Raw genomic sequence first — 23,447 nt, forward strand, 5'->3', positions numbered from 1 at the left:
CAGAAGCACACTTTAAATGTCCCGCTGTAAACTCCTGTTAGTCCCCACGGGAATTAGGGGAACCCCCGGGGAGATGAACTGAACCCGTGGGGCTTCCCTCACCTCTGCGCGGACTATCAGGAGTTTACAATAGGACATTTAAAATGTGCTTCAGGGTGTAGCGGCGCCGCTGCTGTTTGCCTGGAAATTCTCCTAATGACTTGTAATCTTATTTGCGGAGCGTCGGACACTGCTAAACTCCAGCTCCCATAGGAGTCTATGGAAACTCCTGCGCATCACGCACCAAAGATCGGTCAGGTCCTATGTCACATCACGGACCTTAGATGTGGGCATTGCAGTCACACATGTCCTATTTTTGTTAGGTGTGAGTTTCTTGCGCGTCTAAAATTCCTTAATCTGAATGTTTCTATAGGAAACCATTGGTTCTAAAAGGCGCAATTTTTTTGCACACGCCTATTCTGCGTGAAAACCACACCCGTGTGAATGAGGCTTGAATGAGAGAGACTGAATGAGCTGTTTAAACCGGACGTAAAGTGAATGAGCCAATAATGGTTTTTATGCCTGTATAAAATGAATGACGAACGAAAAGTGAATGATTATCATTCATCGTTCGCTTTGTTGGATCACCGTTTTCAGCAAGATAAAATCCTCCTAAGAAGGCTCTGCTCCTTATCGTCCAGAGGCAGGGGGGTCTGCTAGGTCCAGAGACCCCTGACCGCTGCCTTAATGATCCGACAGTGCGCTGATCGATCATTGAAGGTGGTTCTCTCATTCAAACGATAAAGGGTTTGGTGTAAACGGACCCTCAGTGCACTTATATGTGAAGAATTGGTGTTAATGAAATCAGGGCGCTTTCACACGACAGTTTTTGTCTTCAGCTTTTTGTGAGCCAAAACCAGGAGAGAAAATATAAATGGAAAGATTTGCATGTCTTCCGTATTTTGGACCCGCTCCTGGTTTGGGCTCACCAGAAACTGAAGACAAAAACTGTTGTGTGAAAGCGCCCTCAGTGTTTAAGATGTCAGCTGCAGATGTGTGTCTGTATATGTATGCATGTAGCAGTGCTGTTTGTGTGTATGCATGTAGCAGAGCTGTTTGTGTGTATGCATGTAGCAGTGCTGTTTGTGTGTATGCATGTAGCAGAGCTGTTGGTGTGTATGCATGTAGCAGAGCTGTTGGTCTGTATGCATGTAGCAGAGCTGTTGGTCTGTATGCATGTAGCAGAGCTGTTGGTCTGTATGCATGTAGCACAGCTGTTTGTGTGTATGCATGTAGCACAGCTGTTTGTGTGTATGCATGTAGCACAGCTGTTTGTGTGTATGCATGTAGCACAGCTGTTTGTGTGTATGCATGTAGCACAGCTGTTTGTGTGTATGCATGTAGCACAGCTGTTTGTGTGTATGCATGTAGCACAGCTGTTTGTGTGTATGCATGTAGCACAGCTGTTTGTGTGTGTATGCATGTAGCACAGCTGTTTGTGTGTATGCATGTAGCACAGCTGTTTGTGTGTATGCATGTAGCACAGCTGTTTGTGTGTATGCATGTAGCACAGCTGTTGGTGTGTATGCATGTAGCACAGCTGTTGGTGTGTATGCATGTAGCACAGCTGTTGGTGTGTATGCATGTAACACAGATGTGTGTTGTGCACATGTACAATGTGCATGCAGCAGTGGTGTGTATATGTATAATGTGAACTTATGGACTTGCGCCATTGTTTGAATAGACACACTAGGTTTAATAGCAGCTGGCTATTCACTGTCCCTCCACTTTGTTCGACCCTCAGAGACGTTTAGATTAGTCTGAAATATCTTTTTCTTTTGTCTAAACCTGGTGCGTCTTATAGTCTGAAAAATGCGGAACATTGTGTTATAACCAATGCCGGGCAGAGGGTGGGGCGGGAAGCACTGAAAAGAAGCCCCTGTCTCTTGCTCCGTCGCCCCAGAATGGGAATAATACAGAGGGGTCAATTTACTAACCCTGTCTAAGGGCTGTTCACATGGGCATGTTTACTGACTGAACACGGGCAGCACACGGACCCGCTGGATGACATTGCTGCAATCAGACGTGGTCGCCATCTCACATAGTTTGCACTCCTGTCAGTCTCTAAGGGCTCCTTAAGATGAGCGTAGGTGCAAAAACACTCACGATAGCGTGCCTTTCTGCGCTTTTTATTGTATCTTTTGCGCTGCCGGAGAGCATTCACATCGGCATGGGTGTGATTTTGAAGGCTGTGCAGCTTTAATTAGTTTCCGGTGTGTTGATTTCCATACAAAATTGCGCAGTTCATTGCGCAGGTGCTGGGTGCTCAAATCCCCATAGACTCCTATGGTGCCTTTCGTGTTCAAATGCGTATCGAAATAGAGCATTTTTTTTTTTTAAACAATGGGTTCTGTTCTTTGCGTGTAGAACTGCAATCGTGTGAGCAAACCCTTAGGGCTCATTCACACAAGCGTGATTTAGGCGTGTATTATGCCCATGGTACACTTTCATTGTTCCATTTACATTAGTGTGTAGATACATAGATACAAGAAAAAGCATCACAGAATGCTCTATTTCTCTGCGTATCATGTAGCGTGAGCGCTGTATATTTGTATGGGCAGTGTATGCAATATATCACGTATGGGCGGCGGTTTTATATGCAACCCGCTATGAAATAGTCCTTGCAAATAGTTGCATGTCCTTGTGTGCGAGATACGCGCTCATGCGCAGTGCACTCTGCTGGCGTCACGCAAATAGGTAAAATGCTGTGGGACACGGTTTGCGCATACGGTCGTATGACTGAGGTCTTACACTACATGGAAAAGCCCCCGTACGGAATCAGAACTGGATTCACAAAGCGTAATGTGAAAGCAGCCAAAGGTTTCCCTTCGCAAATGCCAAGCAAAGAGTTTAAAAATGGTGCGAAAACCAGCATTTCTATCAAAATACGTGTTTTCAAATGATCTTAAACCCTACAGGACGCGCGACGAGTATTCTCGCAGGCAATTACTGCATCCTGATGAGCGTACTTGTCCTTGTGAGGAGCGGCGCAGCATACAGTACGCGCCTGTGTGATGAGCAGCGGCGCAGCGGCTGTAATACACCGTCTCAGACCTGGAGATCAGAGGAGCCTCCGCCAACCGTATTTGCGCAGTGCGCAGCGAATAGGGCCCATGGATTTCAATGGGTTTGTTTTGCCTGTGCGTATTTTTCACGCAGTGTTTGGTTGCTTAAAAATGTGGCCTATCCTGTTTTAGTTATTTTTATTATTAATGCAGAAAACCTGCATATTCAATGGGCCCGACCATCTTTAACCCTTTGCAATCCAATTTTGGATTCAGGGTTTCCTAGGGGGCTTTCTCTTTCTGCCATTATACAATGGCGCCACCTGCTGGCTAGAGTTAGTATTACAGTATTGGACATGCTGGAGACGCCCCCGACAACAGAACGGCCAGTAATATACAGTAAGAATACCCTGCCGGATGTCTTCCGACATCCAAAGCTGTACAGCCTTCAATCAGAATGTCTTTAGACGTCAGACAGTGGATTGGAAAGGGTTAATGTGTGTGCAAATATGCAGGAGCGCCCCAAAACGTGGGTGTAAGCGATCTTTGGTCACGCAAATACACGGCGTATTTGTGCGACCAAAATGGGCTCATGCCCGTGTGAACGGGCCCTTAGTCTAAGACACTGCACTTGCTTTGATTTACCAGTGCTGCCCACATGACCAGCGCTGACCAGTCAGATAAGCATGTAGGGGCACATTTAAATAAGGGAGATGAAACAATACCTACGCAGCGCCACCTAGTGGAAGGCAGCATTCCTTCAAGCCAATGTTAGACTTTTTATACAAGCCTTGTAACAATGACTGGGAAAGGCTTGTATAAAGAGTCTAACATTGACTTTCAGGAATGCTGCCTTCCAATAGGTGGCGCTGCAGAAGTATTGTTCCATCTCCCTTATTTGCCTATTACCCAGAGGAGTATGAAGGGCCTTATAATTGTCGTCACTCACTCACCTTCTAGGTGCTCTCCCTAAGGAGAAAAAATGGCGTTCCTGACCCAAGTCACATTTACAAACTGTTTATGCCAGTTTCCAGCATAATCACTCCACAAATTTTTGTGTAAGCGGGTATTTGGGCAAAAATTTGCAACTTTTTTCTTCTTTCTGCACCCACCCAACAGTATTTTGAAAACTGTGTGCGGCCGCCCTGGACTGACAGTTTGGTGTCCAATTTACGACAGAAGCGGGCATAGATTATATCAGAAATGCATACCAGGTCGGACCTGGCGCTAATTTATGTTTAGGTTGTGGAGCTGCTGGGACGCACCAAATACAAGAAGAGGCGCCCCTACATGTATTCACTGCATAGTGCGCCGGAGGAATAGCCCGCTGCAGGAAATGTCGGAATTCGTAAATTTCCCCATAGTGCCTTAGATCACTGATGCATGCTACTACGCACAGAGCGCATCCGGTAGTCAGAGAAGTGGTCGGCCATCTTTGTTTCTCCAGGCCCGGGCGGTCGCTTTAAGAACGGTCTCATCTTGCTTTACAGACTGAGTGTCCTGAAGTAATCTAAATGAATCAAATTATGTATCTGGTGCTCCGCTGCTTATTAAATCTATTAATCTAATTCCGCTGCTCCGGAGCATATACTTGCCGCACTGCTTGATTAATTACCTTTGTTAAACAAAGCGGGGACGTAATTTGCATTTTCACTTAACCATCCCTATCAGACTGTAAAATAGGTCATCACATAGAAAGCCAATGTTTTCTTTAGTAACATGGAAGAGGCAAAACAAGAATTAGCAAATGGATTTGACTTTTAACATAAAATACAGTAATTTCTAACATTTATATAGAATAATACCAAGAATGAGGATGTAACCCGTGAGCAGAGATTTACATGATGCTCATTCAATAAGGTAGAAGTCATAGAATCCTAGAATGGTGGTGTTGGGAGGGACCTCCAGGGTCATCGGGTCCAACCCCCTGCTCAGTGCAGGATTCACTAAATCATCCCAGACAGATATTTGTCCAGCCTTTGTTTGAACACTTCCATTGAAGGAGAACTCACCACCTCCTGTGGTAACCTGTTCCACTCATTGATCCCCCTCACTGTCTAATATCTAATCTGTGTCTCCTCCCTTTCAGTTTCATCCCATTGCTTCTAGTCTTTCCTTGTGCAGATGAGAATAGGGCTGATCCCTCTGCAGTGTGACAGCCCTTCAGATATGTATAGACAGCTATTAAGTCTCCTCTCAGCTTTCTATTTTGCAAGCTAAACATTCCCAGATCCTTTAACCGTTCCTTATAGGACATGATTTGCAGACCACTTAGCATCTTGGTAACTCTTCTCTGGACTTGCTCCAGTTTGTCTATGTCTTTTTTAAAGTGGGGTGCCCAGAACTGTACACAGTATTCCAGATGATGTCTGACTAAGGAAGAGCAGAGGGGGATAATGACCTTACATGATCTTGACTCTATGCTTCTCTTAATACATCCCCGAATTGTGTTTGCCTTTTTGGCTGCTGCATCACATTGTTGACTCATGTTCAGTCTATGATCTATTAGTATACCCAAGTCTTTTTCACATGTGCTGCTGCTTAGCCCAATTCCTCCCATTCTGTATGTGCTTTCTTCATTTTTCTTGCCCAGAAGTAGGATCTTACATTTCTCCTTGTTGAATACCATTCTGTTAGTCGCTGACCAATGTTCAAGCTTTTTTTCTAGATCTTTTTGAATAGTCTCTCTCTTTTCCACTGTTAGCTATCCCTCCTAGCATTGTGTTGTCGGCAAATTTGATTAGTTTCCCCTCCTCAGGACAGTCATGTAATACATGACTGTATTGAGTCCTCCAGAGCAGGAGACAATTTTTGCAGCTCTCTTCTCTGGCTAATAGAAGGGTATCCAGCATAGTAGACCTTCCCTTCTACGATGCCCATATTTCCTTGTAGGGTATACATATGGGGAATACCATAATGGGGGAACTCTTTAAATTGCTGCTGGGCCTTTTGAAGTTCCTAAATGAAGAATTTTGCATCTCTACTAATGTTAAGGCCACATTTTAGCGGTGTTAGACAGTGCTAAATGTCAGATTGTTGTTGAGAGAGAGAGAGAGGATGATGGTGGCAGGTAATCAGTAATGGATTTCTGGGAGATGAGCACGAAGACTTTTCCTGTAAAAACAGCTCAAAAGTACTTTATACAGGGCTACTATGTATGCTCCTGTACAGTGTTATATAAACCAGTTTGAAGTAATTCAGTCCTAACCAAACTTTTTGACAAAATTCAGCAAACTGGCCAAACCAAACTTTCTGCTGGTGGAGTCACTGTGTACATACATACTTTTCTTGTACTGATCCTGAGTTATATCCTGTATTATACTCCAGAGCTGCACTCACTATTCTGCTCGTGGAGTCACTGTGTACATACATTACTTATCCTGTACTGATCCTGAGTTACATCCTGTATTATACTCCAGAGCTGCATTCACTATTCTGCTGGTGGAGTCACTGTGTACATACATTACTTATCCTGTACTGATCTGGAGTTACATCCTATATTATACTCCAGAGCTGCACTCACTATTCTGCTGGTGGAGTTACTGTGTACATACATTACTTATCCTGTACTGATCTGGAGTTACATCCTATATTATACTCCAGAGCTGCACTCACTATTCTGCTGGTGGAGTCACTGTGTGCATACATTACTTATCCTATACTGCTCCTAAGTTACATTCTCTATTATACTCCAGAGCTGCACTCACTATTCTGTGGGTACAGTCACTGTGTACATACATTACTTATCTTGTACTGATCCTGAGTTATATCCTGTATTATACTCCAGAGCTGCACTCACTATTCTGCTGGTGGAGTCACTGTGTACATACATTACTTATCCTGTACTGATCCTGAGTTACATCCTGTATTATACTACAGAGCTGCACTCACTATTCTGCTGGTGGAGTCACTGTGTACATACATTACTTATCCTGTACTGATCCTGAGTTATATCCTGTCTTATACTCCAGAGCTGCACTCAGTATTCTGCTGGTGGAGTCACTGTGTACATACATTACTTATCCTGTACTGATCCTGAGTTATATCCTGTCTTATACTCCAGAGCTGCACTCACTATTCTGCTGGTGGAGTCACTGTGTGCATACATTACTTATCCTATACTGCTCCTAAGTTACATTCTCTATTATATTCCAGAGCTGCACTCACTATTCTGTGGGTACAGTCACTGTGTACATACATTACTTATCTTGTACTGATCCTGAGTTATATCCTGTATTATACTCCAGAGCTGCACTCACTATTCTGCTGGTGGAGTTACTGTGTACATACATTACTTATCCTGTACAGCTCCTGAGTTACATCCTGTATTATACTCCAGAGCTGCACTCACTATTCTGCTGGTGGAGTCACTGTGTACATACATTACTTATCCTGTACTGATCCTGAGTTACATCCTGTATTATACTCCAGAGCCGCACTCACTATTCTGCTGGTGGAGTCACTGCGTATATACATTACTTATCCTGTACTGATCCTGAGTTACATCCTGTATTATACTCCAGAGCCGCACTCACTATTCTGCTGGTGGAGTCACTGTGTACATACATTACTTATCCTGTACTGATCCTGAGTTACATCCTGTATTATACTCCAGAGCTGCACTCACTATTCTGTTGGAATGTAATTCATCACCGTAAGATGTATAGTAATGAGACGATGGACAGGCAGGGATGATTTTGGCTCCGAACCTTGCAGAACTGTGTCAGCACATCGCAAAATAGCTGCAGGAATTTGATTTGCTTTATATCTGCCGTCTCCTCTTGCTCCAATTGTTCCTGCAGTAAAGGAATAGATGTAGGTAATGGAGATGCATTATACCTGCAGCCCCTACTATAGTGCTTCGAGCTCTGCTGTAATAGCTGTTTTTGCTCTTATTCCGCTCTCCTAAAGCAGGCAGACAATAATAAGAAACATTGATTTTTCCATCCCAATAACATGCAGTTTTGTGTCGTCTTCGTGCTCTGAGCTCGTGTTTTATGAGACCAATATTCAACCCATGAATTCAGCAGGGACTGGTGGCATCACTAATGCATGAGCCACTAAATGCTGAACAGGCTAAAGGTTGGTTAAGACTATTTTAATGAATGTTTGATCTCTAGAAGATTGTCTGAGAATATTAAGTTTGTCTGACTTTCTTCTTTTTTTTTTCCTCAAGGAGAAAATGTTGAATCAAAGGAGGAACTAAAGGACAACCGAGTGGCCTATTCTGTGGAGACACCTTATGGGTTTCACCTGGATCTCGACTTTCTGAAATATGTGCATGATATTGAAAAAGGGAATACCATCAAACGAATTCACATCCACAGGAGAGCCAAGCAATCCAAGTTTAGCACGCTGCCTCGCAACTTTAGCGTTCCAGAAAATGGGTCACAGTCCTACTCTGCAGCCTCGAGCAGAACCTGGAGCCCCAGTAGCTACCGAAACGATGCAAAAGACTCTCAGGTGTTTTCAGGAAACGATTCCTCCTTACGTCTGAGGTATGTCCACGAGTTAAACTATCGGAGGAAGGACATTATGAGCGATGCCAGTTTGCAGGAGTTGGTGCCTCACGATTTTAGCGGCTGCAGAGATCGCCCACAATTCGCTCGAGCTTCTAGTCTTCCAGCCAGCCTTCCACAAAGCACAATGTCTCCAGATCAATCCCACTATTTAACTGCGACACGAAACATCAGCAGTTTCAGTGACAGTAGACTAGACTCCTCGGAAGAGCCCGGTAGCCCGTCATGTATCCTTGCCGGCAACCAGTTGGCCGCTGCATTTAAGAAGATCAAAGAACTTGAAGAACAGATAAAAACCATCCCGGAGCTTCAAAAAACGATATATGTGCTTGAAGGCAAAAACAATAAATTAAATACTCAGCTGAAGTCGCTTTCACAATTTTTAGGCAACATAAAAGATCAGGAAGGAGCAGGGTTTTTGGAAAGCAAGGAAAAATCGGAATGTTTGGACAATGGAAATGGAGAGGTCAACGGCCAGTTCAGCTATGACAATGTAAGTGATTCGCCATTCTCAACCATCAAACAGCAAGTAACGGATTTGACCAAACGACTGGACGATCGGGCCAGGGAGGTACACAATCTTCGGGTATTGGTGGAGAAGCAAAACAATGAGTTGAAGGCCAAGGATGTGTATATTACAGATTTGACAAAAATGATGGAAAGCATGGAGGAAAGCAGAAGGGAAGTAGGAAATAAACACTATAGGGATATGGCGGTCAACACAGACGAAGACGAAGTTGAAGAGAGAAAGGAAAGTCTTGACAAAACCACCCATGCCAATATTGCTGTTGAGACTCGGTCAGTAGGGTGTAGTGTCCTACCCATAGATCTGGATCAACCACCAGACACTGATCATAGTCTAGCTAAGTCCAACCAGGAAGGTAGCACCACAGTCCAAGATGATATGTTGGTTGATGATGATGTTGAATGTAGTAGACTGGAAATAGAGAAAGTTACGAAGTCTGATGCCAAAGAAGGTCCACCAGTCCACCAACCTCGAATGTGTACCAATAAGAAAGCCTGTAATTATGAAGAATCTACCAGCATAAGCCATTGCCCCACAGTCCATCCACCTCCTGCAGATGCTTCCATTGGACAGTATGTAAGACGAATCCAGGATCTACTACAGGAACAGTGGACATGTCTAGAACACGGATATCCAGATCTGGCTAGTGCCATAAAACAACCGGCTTCCAAGCTCAGCTCCATCCAGAACCAGCTGGTGAATTCCCTTAACCTGTTGTCCTCAGTTTACTCCAGTCAAACAACCTCCGAGCGGGAAAGTTCCAAGCTTGAGAGCCAGCAGGCAGGTCAGTAAGAGACGGCTAAATTATTCTTTAATTGCTGTTAAATGTTTTGGAAATACTGAGTAAAATATCTTGCTGATGTGGAGTCGTAAATTATGTGGAGAGCGGCTGATGACTTTTCTTGGCTGTTTCTAGTAATGAAAAAAAAACAAAAACCTATAAAGTGTTTTTTGATTTTTGTTCCAAGTTGAATATCTTCAGTTTAGCTTATCTCCCCAGTAATAACTCGTACCTGACAAGCCAGTGACCATGGTAAGGGGAGCTTGTTTATTTAATGTTTCCTGCCTTGAAGTCCTACGTCTTGGGGAGCCTCATAGTGTACGTGCAAAGATAACACAAGTATGTGTGCTTAAAATAAGCCATAATGGAGAACTAAGAAAAGCAATGCGCACTGGAGTTTCCTTTAGCGATTATATACGACATACAGTATATCATTAGAAGGAGTTTACATGCATAGAAAAAGCCCATTGAGCTACTATATAGCCCAGGAAAAGAGGGGGCTCAGCTAACAAAAGCCCTAATGCCTTGTCACAACATCTTTAGCAACAACTATTGGGAAATGGTCACTCGCCCTTCTCTCTTACAGTAGATGGAAACTGGGTGGAGTAGAGCAATAAGCACAGGGCTGTCATTTCCCAGGATGCTGGTGAAGACTAAAGGTAAGTTGTAGGGTTCCCTGTAACCCTGGTTGGGACAGAGCCTCGTGTGGCACAGAGTGTTAAGGGCTCAGTCACATAGGCGCTGATCCGCCCGTGTTTCTTCCCGATACGGCCGCTGCACTGCAGGTGCAGACGACTCTCCGCACCGGCCATCAGAAAGAACACATGGCCGGCAAAGGAGCCAGTCACGCAAAGACTCGTCCGCACGCAGTACGGCCGTCTTATCGGGCAGAAACATGGGCGGATCAGCACCCGTGTGACTGAGCACTCAGGCAGCAGAAATGCAGTCATAAGCTCTCGCTCATGACCTGAAGGTTACAAGTTCAACCCCTGCATGGTTCAGGTAGCTGGCTCAAGGTTGACGCAGCCTTCCATCCTTTCCGAAGATAAATTGATTACCCAGCTAGGTGAGGGGTAATAAATAAAATTACCTGAAAGCGCCGCAGAATACGTTGTTGCTATACAAGTGACAAGATTTATTAATTTTTTTAACCCACACTCACTAATGTGGATGGAGCTACGCATAGCTTGCATCTGGCTATGGTTACCTTGTTCCCGTGTTTCAGGCAGCAGGGTTATTAGGCTCTCATGCCCAGGTTCAGACCACCTAAGGTCGGGTATGGAGAGGTGCTTGGTCACATTACAGAACAACATTGAAAGCGGGATCCAGTAGGACCGCCGAGGAAAGCTTGTGTAGTTGGACAATGTACAATGCTCAAAACTTAGTTCAACTTGGCTGCTAATCTGGATGAACTATGTGAAAGACAACAAGTCCCTTCATTCAGGTACAACAACTACGGCAAGGTCATTTCTGACTGAAGAATCCTCAATAGTTCGAATTAGTTCAGACTCCACAGGATGGTAGTTATCAGTCTCTCTTAGTGCAGCCGCGCAACTTACGGTTCGAGTTATCCAGGAAAGTAGTCTCTCATTTCCCACTTCAGTGGAGGCTGTACATCGGCTCTAGTCCTGACAAAATACACAGTACAGGTTCTTTCAGGGGTGGCCGCTGATGTTCCCTCTATAATACGTGTCAGCAGAGGCAGCCTCAAACAGTCAGTGGGGAACTTCACTCATGTCCCGTAGGGAGGAGCTGCATACTTCAGCTACACAGCAGTCCGCCAACTACACCCTCCTTTTGGGTTCTGGTCCAAGATGGCAAGAGGAGAGAAGAACGGCCACATTCTGAAGTCCCGACCCAGCCCAAAAACATTCGCTCAGACAAGCAATCGCCCGCATGAGCATCTGCACATTCACAAATGTGTTTGCATCTTGCGAAAGGAAAGGGTTCTCCACCTATATTGGGGCGCTATGACCTAAACCAGGAATATCTGTAGATGCATATTATCTCTCTCCATGCCCTGCCACCTCCCCTCTCTCGTAAAGCATGCAGTCTTATAGAAACAGAGAGAAATAGCAGCTGCATCCCGCTCCTCTCCCGTCTTCCTTACTGTGCAGTTCTTACAAAATTTTTAGGCAACTAAGAAAATTTTGTGAACTTTTATAGAGAGCCTGCAGATGACAAAATGGGTCAACACCATGCTATTAGACTGTTTCCCCTAATAAGATATATTACATTTTTCTCGTATTCGCATACATTAATACATTACTGATGTATTTGCTCTAATACTTGCCAAGATGCTCCGAAGCAGAACAGCTGACAGCTAAATATTCCTTTGGGAACAAATATTTCTACTTCTCTTCTGTTTCTGGGATATATTCCTCATTTCTTCTCTGTCTCTCTAAAAAAAAACAGGAAAGAGAATGAGATATAGGAAGGCGCTGAAGAGGGAAGGAAGTACAAAGAAATGAGGGGATGAAAGAAGGGGAACGATAGGAAAGGAAAGAATTAGGAAGGGAAGAAGGAAGGAAAAAGGGAGGGAAGTACATTGGGAAAGAACTAGGATTAAGGGACAAGGGAAAAAGCTAAGATGACAGAAGGTGGGGAGGAAAAACTGAAGGAAGGAAAGAAAGAGGGAGTAAAGCTAAAGAAACTAGGTAAGGAAGAAAATATAAAAATGAGGGAAGAAAGGAAGAGAGTAAGGAAGTACTCATAAATGAGGGAAGGAACATAGCATAAGATATAGAAAAGGCCATAGGAAAGTAGGGAGAAGTGAGTGAAGGAAGAGAGAAAAGGAAGGAAATATGAAGAAATTACAGAAGGAAAGGAGGTGGAAGGTAGGAAAGATGAAGACATAAGGGAAGAAAGAAATGATAAAAATGGGAAAGGAAGGTTTGAAGGAAGGGAAAAGCCATGAATTACAAAGAAATTAGGAAAGAAAGGTAAAAGGGAAGGAACAGAGAATAAGATATGGAAAGGAGAGGAAGTTAAAAAAGGGGTGAAGGAATTGTGGAAAGGAAGGAATTGGGGAAGAAGAAAGACCATTTAAAGAAATGAGAGAAAAAAGAAGGTTTAAGCTAAGAAAGATGAAGAAATGAGGGAAGGAAGGAAAAAACAAGGAAGGGAGAAAAGGCGGGAAGAAAATTAGGAAAGATTGAGGAAGGAGCAAGGGAAGAAGCATAGATGAGAGAAGGAGGAAGAAAGGACAAAGAAATGAGGGAAAGAAAGAAGAAGGGAGGAAAGAATAAGGAAGGAAGGAACAAGGGAAGCAGGACAGAAAGACGAACAAATTAGGTAAGAAATGAAAGAAAGATAGAAAGAATGAACTAAGGAGGGAAGAAGAAAAGATGAATAAATGAGGGAAGGAAAGAAAAGGGGAGAAAACCAGGCCCTGCACATTATGCAATCTCCACAGCCCAAAGTAACGGTACTTTTACAGATCTCTCTTCCGGCCGCCCACCTCCATGCGGCGTAAACCAGCAGTCGTAGTTAGATGAATGATTGCCTGTTTACACGGGCTGACAGTCACTTGGGTTTTAGGTGAGCTGAAAACTAAGTGACTCCGACAAGTGAGTGATTCTCGCTCACTCGCCCTGTCGGGCCCCGTGTTTGCATTGGCCGACAGTTTTCCCTAATCTCTCTTTAGAGTGATTACTCAGGCGACTATCAGCCCATGTAAATTACCCAACGAGACGTATTCTTAGTTTAGTTATCTAGTTTGTCATGTTCTTGTATTGTTTGCAGACTTTTTCATTCCTTCCAGAATTTTTCCTCCTCCCGCCATTCTATAGCTTTTGTTCCACAGTTTTGTTTTTTCCATTGGCATGACAACTCCGTCTCCCATTATGGATTTGTTTCAGGATCTATGGATGCTTGTTTTCTATGACATGAATGTAATTTCAGTAAGGCTTATCCTTGAATTTTTATTATGACTCCAAGTTTTTGTTTTCTCTGAATATTGTCCAAAGAACGCGGTTAATCATTTTTAGAGTTCCACTAGTCAGACGTTTCTTAGCATTTGACACTAGATCTGGCTGATTTGGCCTCTATTGGTTCCCCATGTGATTTGTATTTATATGGTAAATAATCTGTATTGTGTAGATTTCTTCATGGGATATGGTTGACGTTGCCAGAACGCTCTGAACTGGATAACTGGATGTACCTCGGTTCACTTTTCTGTTCAGCATATTCTGCCAACCCCCTGCTGTGCAAATCCAAAATTAACATTTTCTAGGCAGCGTTTGCCTTTTAAGGTTGAAAAGTTTGCATCTGAAGGGAATCGGCTACCATGACAGAATTGTTAAAGGAACACTCCACCAAAAACTGATACTGTGTAGTGCCTGAGGGGCAGAACGTGACTTTTATATTTGATGGTCTTTTGATTCTTTATGTCACGTTCGACCCCCTCAGGGCCTACACATGCCATAAGACAGAGTATCACTGTTTCTGGAGTGTTCCTTAAAGATAAAGACTTCAGAATAATCTCTTTATAGGGGAGGGGCTAAAAAGATAGCATTTACTGGTCCTGTAGCATCACATGGTGTGTCATGATCCCTCATAGTCAGTAGCTCTAAAAAGATCATGTGATGACATATGTTGCGCCTGTTTCTTAGGTCATGAATGTATGTCACATGATATTTTTTAGAGCCTCTGACTGGCTAAGAGGAATCATGTGCTACTTTCCCATCTGTCACATGGTGTAGTTTATTTTCAGACCCCTCCTTTGACACTTTGGGGGGTTGTTTAATGGGTGTAATTAAACTGACTAGTATTAGTGACCAGTTCTCTTTAAGACACTCTCTCGTTAGGGTAGGTTCAGACTAGCGTTTTTAGTGCGATCCAAAGCCATTGTCTATTAGTGTCTAATGGATCTCATTGAATTAGAATGGGGTCCATTGGGTTCTGTTGGGGTTTTCATTATGTTGACTAGAAGAATAGGGTTGTATGCAGTGCTATTGTTTCTGTCAAATCTGTCAAGACTGGAAGCTCTGAAGGCAATGTGAACAGAGTTTTAGTAGTTAAGGCATTTCTTGGATGCCACAAAATTTCTCTCCTCAAAGTCCCAATTGGGGTCTCTAAAAGACTGTGTGGGGCACATTGCACAGTATTTACCTTATGGGTGGTTGAGCTAGAGCAATAGTATGACCAACTCTATTACTTCATGATCTCTTTTGGCCTACAACACTTACTGAATTTTGACCCCTGGTCAAGAGTTCTGCAACCTCCTAACTTGCTATCAAAAGGATCTGTAACATACTGTACACTTAATGATGATTGCATTAGCAATGGCTACTCATTAATGTGTTGGTCCACCTTTTTGGGCGATCACGGCTTTCAGACATCAGGTGGTGAACATTCTCCATACTCAACCCATGCCCGCTGCCGCAGCTCCGTCAGTTGGTGCACATTTTGCAGATAAGTGGGAGCAGATCTCACAGCCCTTTCCCGCATATCCCAAACATGTTCAAAGGGGGTTATAGTCCGGTGAGTTTGGAGACCAAGACAGTATGGAGAATTCATTGTTGTCTTCCTCCAACTATTCCCTAGTGATTCGAGCTTGATGACAAGTGTCCTGTTGCAAGATGAAACTGCAGTTGGAGAAGATGGTCAGATAACGGGTCCCTGTAGTGTTCACTATTCAAGGATTGTGGCATGATGACCAACGCTTCCCAGACCATGACACTGCCACCACCGGCCTGCTGAACCACAACCCATGAGATAGAGCTTCATATTGTTTTCACTAGATGTAAACCAGGCCATCTGTATGGTTCAGCAGGAACTAGGACTAGTTCCTGCTGACGTCATGTGTCCAAGGTCCAGTGATGTCTTTTCAGTACCTATGCGAGGAGTTGTTGGCGATGATGTAGGGCCGTCAGTGGCACGCTTGTTGGTCTTTGGCTATTAAATCCCAGTTCACTCAAAGTACGCCCTATGGTCATTGTGCAAATTTGTCTGACTTCCCCGCTGTTGTACTGCTGGGTCAGTTAGTCCACTGTGGCATGTCATTGCTGAGATACCAGACATGGCACCCGATGCTCGCGTCTAGGATCAATCACACATAGCCTGCCACTGTGAGATCTTCTGTCGGATGTCTGTCCATGGTTCAACCAGTTTTGGTATACCCTTGATACCGTGGTTAAGGAACAGTCCACATGTGCGACAGTTTCAGAAATACTGACACCACAGCTTCGGGCACCAACAATCTGCCTGTGGTCCAAGTCAGGCAACTCACCACATTTACCTATCATTGCCAAATGTTGCCATTTTCTGCGAGGAGGAGAGGTCAGCACATTATCTGAGAGAAGATAATAGCGTGGCCATCACGCTGAATTACTTTACTTTGTTCAATGTATATGGCTTGGTACAGTTATATTGTACCCACTGAAGTCAATGACCTACATAACTGCACAAAGTCCAAGGCTAGGTCTGCTCTTTCCACCAGGTATCCACTTGGATGATAGAAAGGGTACCAAGTAGTGGACCCCACTCCATGACATCCATATATCCTAACAGGCATTTTACAAAAACTTTGCTCCCTTTGTTTTGTACTGACCTTAGAAAAGGTCGCCAAGGAAAAACAAGGAACTTGTTAGCCAAAGGATAAATTAACCTTTGTCCACCCCGGTCCATGAATATTTTGCTTCATTCAGGAGCCTTTGGCGTCCCAGAAACTCCTGTCTGTAGCAATCGGAATGTATTACAATGGTTGGGTTGTTTTTCAGAAGCCCCTACGTGGACCCCCTTCCCTGAACATACACACTACTGAGTTAGCTATAGCCTGATACTGTATATCTGACTCATGGATTCTAGCGCTCCTCTACACCGGAGACCAAAATAAGTCAACCAGTAAGTTTGCTGATCATAGGAGAACGGAATCCCTCTAAATGCATATATATTGCACAGAGAACAGCTTCTCGCTGTTGGCATTTTGAAGCAAGTTCAACTTTTGTTTACACCATTGGGGTTTCATGGAGAATTGTAGCCTATGTTTCAGCCAGAGTCCTTCTTCAGGTTTGGACAAGACCACAGTGACCTAAGAGATCCAATGGAAGGCTGAGGTGTGCATGGCTAACTTAAGTCTTCGCTGTTGCTACATCCAAAACTGTTCGGGGCGCATGTCCAGAAATGACTGCTCATTCAACAAATCTGAGAAAGCACTCTTTCTACAATTCTTAATGAAACGCTGATGATATAAATAAAAGTTATTCTTGTACATGTGGCAAAGTTTGGAGTGCAGTTCCTTTTTTCTGTCTTTGACATTATTGAAGGTCCTTGAGTAGTGAGGACTTGAGTGTGGCCATTGGATGTTGATGCATACAAAGCATATTGCAAAAATGAAAAAATAATGAATGGTGTGGAGGTCTGATCCCAATTTTATATCATGTCTCATACTTCTATCAAATCAAGAGCTGCATTCAAAATTCTGCAGGCTCACTACTGGAATCTGTGAACACCATGTGAACAGAGGCTCCTCCACAATGGCTTAGCTAAGGTCATATAGTGTTCTGTACCCTGGAGTAACTCCATTCAAGGCAAAGGTACCCAATGTGACATGTAGCTATAACTTCGACTTATACTTTAACAGCAATGATATCGACTAAACAGTTTTTTGTGAATGATTTCCACAGGGAGGCGGATGGATAAGCAATATGTTGCTATTAAAGGAGTTGTGCCAAGATGCGCCACTCCCTTGAGAATCATCACAAGTCTCACAGCACTTCCAGCAAACAGCTAATTTTACTGGGCGAAGCGACAACCAACCACAAGTTTCCGCAGTAGCGGTCACTACAGGGTAAAACTACACTATCCTACCAAAAGTAATTAGACACCTGAGCAAGAATCAAAAGTAGTATTTGTTTCCATGTATTTTCTTTGGCCCTAATGACATTGGATACTCCCTGTGGCATACTTCCTGCTAACATCTGATACTCTTCAGATGGTATTTCCCTCCATTCATCCTGAAAATGTCTGAGTTCTTTCAGAGGAGATGGACGCTGTTCATATTTCCTGATCCGATGTTTCAATTCATCCCAAACATGTTCAGTAGGTTCAGGCTGGGACTCTGTGCAGCCGGTTCAATCGTGGAACATCCATATCCTCAAACCAACAAAAAACAGTGTTGGATCTGTGACAAGGTGCGTTATTTAATTGGAAGCATTGCTGACCATTAATAGAGTATTGCCACATTGTTGGCAGCACATTATTGTCTAGAATGTCAAGATATACCTCCGTGTTCATGGTTCTTGCCACTACAACCAACAGACCAAGACCATGCAACATAAAACATACCCAGTCCATAACAGAACCTCCACCGTACTGAACTGTTGGCACAACACACTCCAGCAAAAGGCATCCCCAGGTATCCCTCACATCCAGATACGTCCATCTGATCTGAAGATGGAGTAGCGTGATCCATCGCTCCATAGAACATTCTTCCATTGCTCAACTGTCCAATGACGATGCTCCTTGCACCATTGTAGATGGGCTGATCCATCTTTTTCGAGAGAACTCACCAGACACATTTGCAGGATGAATGGAGGGAAATACCAGCTGAAGTGTATCAGACGATAGTAAAAATATGTCACGGAAAGTATCCAATGTCCTTAGTACCTATGTATTAACATATGTAAGTAAATACTACTTTTGATTCTTGCTCGGCATCCCATTACTTTTGGTAGTCTGGTGAAGTATTATAGGACAGTCATTCACATGAATGTCCGTTCTATATTAACAGGATGGCAGACGTTCTGCCAGGATGGGAGCTGCTCTTATGGAGCACTTCTCCGTTCTGGGCTATAGAGAGGGGACCCGGCTCTATGACGTTTATATAGCTTAATAGGGCATATGAAGAAGGATTGCCATCTTGGCACAACTCTTTTAAGCCCCTTGATTAATAGCCATGCCCCTCGGTATTCAAAACATTCGGCTGCAGGCTGAAACGGAGTCCCAATCATCAGTCATGTCTGGTAGAGATGTCCTCCTCCTCCGCAGCTGCACAATACTAATTTATTTTTGGGTTTCCCTATACAGAAACATCTCCAAGAAGCCTGAAGTCTATAATGAAGAAGAAAAACAGCAGCAGCGGCCGCTCAGCTGGAGAAACTCGAGCCAAGAAGAATCTCCAGTTTGTTGGGGTCAATGGTGGGTAAGCATCACAGAGGAAGCACTCACTACTAATATGTCAGGAAATGTCACTAGAATGTAATTATTAAGGGTTCGGACAATTGGTGCACTGGAAGGAATCAAGGCACGATTTGTTAGAATTAAGGTCCCTACTATTACAGTCTATGGTGTAGCTGAGGACAAGTCAGATTATTTTATTTGTATCATTGACATTAAGGGGATTTGTAGTCAATATTGAGTGAAATTAGTTAAGCGCAGGATTAGAAAAACATGTCTGCTTTCTTCCAAAAACAGCGCCATGCCTGTCCTCAGGTTGTGTCTGGTATTGCAGCTCTGTTCCTTTCACTTCAGTGGAACTGAATTGCAATGCCAGTCACAATCCACAGACAGGGGTGGCACTGTTCTTGGAATGTTTTTCTAATCCTGCACAACTCCTTTAAAGGAAGTCTGTCACCTAAACCAAGCCTCCTCAACCAATCCTATGAAATTGCAATTTTTCACGCCATGTGCGCAGTATGCAGATTAGCTGTAACTGATTCAATGGGCGTTTCATTTGCAAAGCTTGCATGATGAAATGATGCCGGTAGATCATCATCCATCTTTGTGTGTCATTCTGCCACTTTCTGGTCTGGGAAAGTTGAGTGGATTTAGGCAGATGTTAAAGTGTATTTCCTGCCAAGCAGAGCTCATCAATCTTCATTCAATGGCGTTTGACACCTGAGAGGTTTTTGATCCAATTTGCTCCTTTTTGGACCAGCAGGAAAGTCCTTTGTTGTAGTGATAACAAAATTAGCCACTTGCAAGAAATCCCGTTGTCTCCCTGCTCCTCCAATACGCATCCTCCAGACTTGCCGACTGTGATTTCCATCCACTCAGATGGGACAAAAAAAAAAATCGATAGCAGAGATTTTTGTCATTCGAAAGTCCTAGCTCCCCAGCAGGTATATTTTTGAAACATTGCATGTGCCATTCACACTCATTTATGTGCGACCCCCGGAAACCCACAGAATTGCATACCTGCGAAGCTAATCATCTGTCGCATATCATATTTGGTATCACCTGTAGGTAAATTCATGATATGAAACATGGCAGCCGTAGCTTACGTAGTGGAGGGCTTCCTTAGGAAATTCCTAGATCTCACTACTTGACTATTTGAAACAACTTTATAAACTGGTATTCTCTATTACTGTATTCCTTGTATTCCTTTGTTTTCATACGGTTTGTGAGTATTCGTACCTCTGGACCTTTTTGGAAATATTTCATTTTATATATTTTTGTCTAAGTACTGCCAGGAATGTTTGCCAATCTGACGTTGTGCACAGAGGTGCCGAGATGTGCCTAATACGTGAATAGGCCTGCAGCTCTTTATGTATTAGGTGCATCGTGGGCCCAGGGGTATTATGACGGAAATGCCTGTCTTATTAAGTTTCCCCTGTTGCGCACGTGCTGCAGTTCTGGAATTGACACATGTAGATTACCGTTCTCTGCTGCAGCCATCTTGATCATTCATGGATGTTTCAACTCAGCTATAGGCCTCATGTCTACGGACGGATCGGATTCCGCATGCAGAAGCCCGCAACGGAATCCGACCCTGCCAGCGGCCGAGGACACTGCGGAACTTCTACCTACCCATCCGAGTCTTCTCTTTTTCTTCACTGTGGATGAGTGCGAATGTGCCGCACATGTGCAGTGGAGTTTTTTTTTAAATTCCTGCTTTCCCGTGGAATTCGCGGCTGTCTGCAATTAAATTGGACCAAAAGGTCTGCAAATCAAATCTGCATTTTTTTATTTCACTTGCGGACACCCATGTAGCCCTATAGGCGGCTTGATTTGCCCGCAGACATTGGGCCTTAGTCCCCAGAAAGCCGCACAGAGGAAGGCACATGACATCAGCGAACAAAGTTATCTCAGCAGGCAACGTCAGTGCGCACTTGACAATTCTGGAAGTGCAGTGATTAGTATACATGGCGTCTGCAGTGAAAGACAGATAGAAATGTCAATCAGGAGCCATGGGGTGTGTTTTAAGATGATGAAGGCGAGAAAGCCAGGACCAGTCCTGCAAATGAAGCACCCATCGACCAGTTACAGCTTATATGCCTACTGCATGCTCGGCACAAAAATGGCAATTTTGGCAGACTGGAGTGAAGAGATGAAATGTTGAGGTTAGACTTGTCTGTTCATCCCATATCTTTGGGTAGGATTGGTTTAGAATGCCAACTTTCATATCAGACTCCTTTTTAAAAGAGTTGTCTCTCAGCAGCTTTACCAGTCCTGCCAAGCGCCCAGCAGCGGCCTGTCCCGAAGTTAATGGTATCAGGTGGCCACGCATGCACACCACCGCTCCATTCACTTTTACAGACTGTCGGAGATAGCCTACTTGGATATCTCCGGCGGCTCCATTGAAGTGAATGGAGTGGTAGGGTGCGTGCGTGGCCACCCACTACCATTCACTTTGGGCCAAGCCGTGGCTGGGGTGTTGGCATGGCAGGTAAAATCTGTTATGAGACAACACCTTTAATTGCATTGTTCTGGACTCTCAAGCTGAACGTCCTACAGATTTGTGATTGTCTCTTGTGCCCATAGTTATGAAACCACATCCAGTGAGGATTCAAGCTCCACAGAGGACGATGAAGACAGCGATGGTGAGAAGACGGAGACAGCCGCAGGTTCGCAAGACGCAGGTGATGGTGGGGGTGATCCAACGGATAACACAGCCTTGCTGGAAACTGAACATGCCGAAGAAAGGTTACCGGATGCCCAAGGTTCAACAGTATCGGAGACGCAACAGAGTGTGCAGAGGTAAGCAGTGCAGGACACGTAGAACTACTGCTCCACGGTACAGACCGGTAGGGCTCCGTATGCCACCGTACAGGCTCCAACTGCAAAGTGCACAAGGACTTGCTTAAATGGAGGGCTATTCTGTAAATGATGTTAGGGCCAGGAATTCCATGTCCCCAAAGAATTTTGATTGTGGCCAATGGATGAACATTGCCTTCATACCATCTTATGTCACGCAGATCCTTGGAATTTAGACATTGCTCTTCTAATTCCATTATCCGCTGACTCCCCGTCACCAGAGATGCATCTCTCCTCAATTATTGTTCTCTCCATCATCATTTCCAGATGTGATGTTCTGCATACACCCAGCAGGCAGGGACGGGCGACCTTCAGACTACTTTTCTTAAAAAACATTGTCCGATCTGCTTCCAGCTATTACATACAATGCTGAACCAATAACCCTTTCATCACCAGAAGGGAGGACGTTCCTACTTCCAGAATCTGTGTAGCAGACCATCAAATTAAACAATTTATACAAAGCTCTCTGGCCAAGCTGAACAATTTGACTTCTGAGACTCAATCACTGTAGTGTGATGGTCTGCTGAAGACCTGGAAATGGGCCGCCGGCTATTACATTGTATCTCCGTCATGCAACTTTTGTCTTGAAATCCAAATATCAAGGGGGTCTAATTAGCAGTCACATGACCTCAACGCAAAACTTGACACCGCGGCTGACACTTGTTCCACCTATGAGACTGTAGTTATGCTTTTATTTCTAGTCAAATGCAACCTCTGCAAGAAGGTGACCTCAACTTATGTCACACCCCATATAGCAGGGGTGTCAAACTCATTTTCACCGAGGGCCACATCAAGCTTATGGTGACCTTCAAAGGGCCGATTGTAAGGCCGCCTGCAGACGAGAATTCTCACAGTGGGACCCGACCCGAGCCCCTGCAGGAACCAGCGCGGCGCTCCCCTGCTCCGGAAATAGAACATTCCCCGATTTTTTTTTTTCAGTGCGAGATTTTACGCAGACAAATCATAGCCGTCTGCATAGGATTGCGTTTTCTATCCGAAATACAATTACACCCGTGTGAACGAGCCCTAATAGGGACCCTGATAGTGTCCCCAGTAAAAACGACTCCCACAGTGGCCCAATTTGTAATATTAACCCCCATAGCAACGTTATAATTATAAGCCCCCCCTCAGTAATAATAATAAGCCCCCTCAGTAATAAGCCCCCCCCCTCAGTAATAATAAGCAGCCTCCCCCCCCAGCAATAAGCAGCCCTCCCCCAGCAATAAGCAGCCCTCCCCCAGTAATAAGCAGCCCTCCCCCAGTAATAAGCAGCCGCCCCCCAGTAATAAGCAGTCGTCCCCCAGTAATACCCCCTCCCCAGTAATAAGCAGCCCCCCCACAGTAATAAGCAGCCCCCCCCAATAATATCCCCTCCCCAGTAATAAGCAGCACCCCCCCCAACCTATATACTTACCTCTTCCTTCCTGTCAGCGCCGCTCCCCCTCTGCTAGCGCTGAGCCCAGATGCACACTGACGTCAGTGTGTAGCCCGGCATGCTTCTTCCCCGAGTCCTCTCCTGCGGAACTGATGAGCAGGGGACTCAGGGGAGGAGGATCCTGGCTGCACACTGACGTCAGTGTGCGCCGGGATAAGCAGTA

At 44.4% G+C, this 23,447-nt stretch overlaps 1 protein-coding gene across 4 annotated transcripts in view; it reads left to right on the plus strand.

Annotated features, from left to right (window-relative positions):
* The window catches only part of KANK4 (KN motif and ankyrin repeat domains 4), a 135,645-nt gene that overhangs the window by 49,393 nt on the left and 62,805 nt on the right, over positions 1 to 23,447 (plus strand). For all 4 annotated transcript variants that reach the window (XM_066597724.1, XM_066597723.1, XM_066597725.1 and 1 more), the window contains exons 3-5: positions 8,221 to 9,873; positions 18,901 to 19,015; positions 21,577 to 21,792. In XM_066597724.1, the coding sequence (XP_066453821.1) occupies positions 8,221 to 9,873; positions 18,901 to 19,015; positions 21,577 to 21,792 (1,984 nt within the window). The remainder of the gene's footprint in view (positions 1 to 8,220; positions 9,874 to 18,900; positions 19,016 to 21,576; positions 21,793 to 23,447) is intronic.

Source organism: Eleutherodactylus coqui, chromosome 3 (assembly GCF_035609145.1).
Source record: "Eleutherodactylus coqui strain aEleCoq1 chromosome 3, aEleCoq1.hap1, whole genome shotgun sequence".
NCBI classification, from domain to species: Eukaryota; Metazoa; Chordata; class Amphibia; order Anura; family Eleutherodactylidae; genus Eleutherodactylus; species Eleutherodactylus coqui.